This window comes from Neoarius graeffei, chromosome 19 (assembly GCF_027579695.1).
Source record: "Neoarius graeffei isolate fNeoGra1 chromosome 19, fNeoGra1.pri, whole genome shotgun sequence".
NCBI lineage: Eukaryota > Metazoa > Chordata > Actinopteri > Siluriformes > Ariidae > Neoarius > Neoarius graeffei.
Genome location: NC_083587.1, coordinates 7853526 through 7856223, shown reverse-complemented (window position 1 = coordinate 7856223; position 2698 = coordinate 7853526). Strand labels below are relative to the sequence as shown.

Here is a 2698-nt window from a genome sequence, read left to right as displayed (position 1 = left end):
GTCAGGATAGTGCAACCACAGCTAATGCCACTATTGTATAGATTACATGATTATTTTGTTTTTACTGCAATGGCTAAGAAGCACATTCATTGCTTGTACATTAATTACCAATTATTAATGAACTTATGGGCATTAGCTGTGGTTGTACTGCCTGACGTCTGCTACTAAAAAAATGTCATTGACCCGTTTATGATCTCTGTCTGTCTGTCCTATTCTAGAGAACATTGCTGCAGAGCTGCCCGTGAACCAGGTGTTCTCCAGAGAGCACACCCTGTACCTCATAGATGTAATGAGGGAACATCTCCTAAAGGATGAAGCCAAACTGCCTGGCAATCTAACTGAGCTGAACAAAAGAATCAAGATGGCAAGGGGGAAGAAGCGGTCCTTCTGGCAGGAAACTTCGGAGAAGCTCAAAAACCAGTTCCAAATGCAGTTCGATGTCGACAGGGTAGCTAGGAAGTGGACCACCCTTGAAGATGGCTACAAGAAGGCTGTAGATAACATCCACAGGGAAAGGCCCAACTAAATTCCAGTTTTACAAAGAAATGGGGGAACTCCTGGGGGGACAACATGACATTGATTTCCCTGTTGTTGGCACATCGAAGGGCATCACTGTTAGGCGGCCTGAAGCCATCAAGCCAATGAAGCAACCCTTGATGCAGCATGACTCATCTAATGAGGAAGGCGAGTTGTCTTCTCCCACAGCCCAGTCCTCCGATTCTGAGGGGACTTCAACCTCACGCCCACCTTTTGCACGGAAAAGGAAGCGTGGGGAGGAGACTGTCACACGGGTCATCACCTGCTTTAAGGAATGTGAGGCAGCACAGCATCGTCAAGAAGAAATGGAGCAAATCAAAACCACCAATGCTTTATTCAAGCAGATGCTGCAGAATGTATGTGAGCAACAATAACTTTTTTGGGGTGTGTGCTTTTTTGGTAATGTTTTTTGAAATTAGTTTACTTCAGAGTTCATTTCAAGTGTTTTTTTAGAATGTAAAAGTCTTTTACAATGTAAAAGTCTTTTACAAATAACTTAGATTCATAAGAAGGAAAAATGAGAAAAAAGAAAGGTGTGGTGTGTATATATGCACATATGCGTGTATATATGCATATATATTCACAAATAGTATGTGACAAGTGTTGCATTGTTGTGGAAAAAAAAAGTTTTAATAAACAATAAGGAAACACCACTGTCCAATTTCTTTTCCATCTTTATCATTTAAACGTAATGTCTTTAACTTAAGCCTATTAACTTCGTCACTTTAGGAATTGCTTTAACTTTGATTTAAGTAAACATGTCAGGGGATGAAACGGAAGGCCTGTGATTATAAATGAGTATGGCTTGTAAAATATTCACATTCAACTACTGTAGCAGACTTATTCATTGTCATCCCCTTCTCGAGGGCACCCGTGGGGATGCTCATCACATGTAATTTCAGACTCTCCAATGCAGAAATTGTGAAGTGCACAAGCTGCTACAATTATTTTCACGATCACATCCACGCGACAATTTTGTATGTCACAGAGGCGTCTCCACTTGCACTTCAAGCGGCCAAATGCCTGTTCCACTACTACCCTCCCTCTGCAAATCATTCCATTTCGGCGCAGGTCACCCTCTCCCAATGCCCCATTATCTCTTTTTGGAGTGACAATGAAGGGGAAGGCATTGCAAAGGTATGCACCATCCCACAGTAATTTGTAGTCTCCTAACTTCTGTACATGATCTGCGAAGAATGGGGATAGCCTCAGCATGCGTGCATCATGTACTCTTCCAGGTGGCCCAGCAAAAATATCTATGAACCTCCCCTGGTCGTCAACAATGCCCTGCAACAGCACAGAATAGTAGGCCTTCCTGTTTAAATAATCCCCCCCAACAGGTGGTCGCTGGATTCTAATATGAGATCCATCAATTACTCCCACTATCCCATCTATTCCACACAGCCTTTTGAATAAGGCTGCTTGGACTGCCTTCTGGCAGTCATTTGGCCAGACAATGTGGTGTTCTGCAATGGCACAGATTCGGTCAAGCATTTTCATTATGACATTATGGGCTGCTCCCTGACTCGCATCAAATTTATCTGCCAGCTCACGAAAACAGTTTTGGTTTGCCAGATACCAGAGCACCATCACCACTTTTTTCTGCACAGGGATTCTGGCTGGACCTCCTGTTGAGTTGTCATCTGTCAAGCCATGCTGCCTCAGTTGATCACAGAGTAGGTGAAACTGCTCTCTGGTAACCCTCAGGTGGCTCTTGAAAGTTCTGTCCTGCATGTCAAGGAGAGTACTCCAGGCGGTTCCGGTTTTTAAAACCCCAGGATTGTAGGTCTTCCAGGCAGTGAAGGATGGCGAGTCCTTAGATTAGAAAGTAAATTCACGTTAAATATCATCTTTCTACCTCTTTGGACTTTTTTAAAATTATATTCACTTCTAATATTACATTGTACACTTATATGTGTATGTCATCTGGGTGTTTTATCACAACACAGCATGTGATTGTTACAGTATAAACAAAGTACCAAATCACGCACTTCCTGATCATGTCATGTCTCGTGGGTTTATCAAAACATATGCAGTCTCACCAATGCCAGAGCCGGATATACGATACTCGACAGAAGGCTTTGGCCAATGCTTTGCTAGTCATGGGACATACGGAAGGACTTGGGAACTTTACTGCCATCAAATTTCCAAAGTTGGAGTA

At 42.8% G+C, this 2698-nt stretch overlaps 1 protein-coding gene across 1 annotated transcript; it reads right to left on the bottom strand.

Moving 5' to 3' along the window:
* Positions 1 to 1377: 1377 nt before the first annotated feature.
* On the bottom strand, positions 1378 to 2271 carry LOC132868098 (uncharacterized). The gene has a single exon (XM_060901052.1). The coding sequence runs from the start codon at positions 2269 to 2271 to the stop codon at positions 1378 to 1380; it is 894 nt and encodes a 297-aa protein (XP_060757035.1).
* Positions 2272 to 2698: the final 427 nt, after the last annotated feature.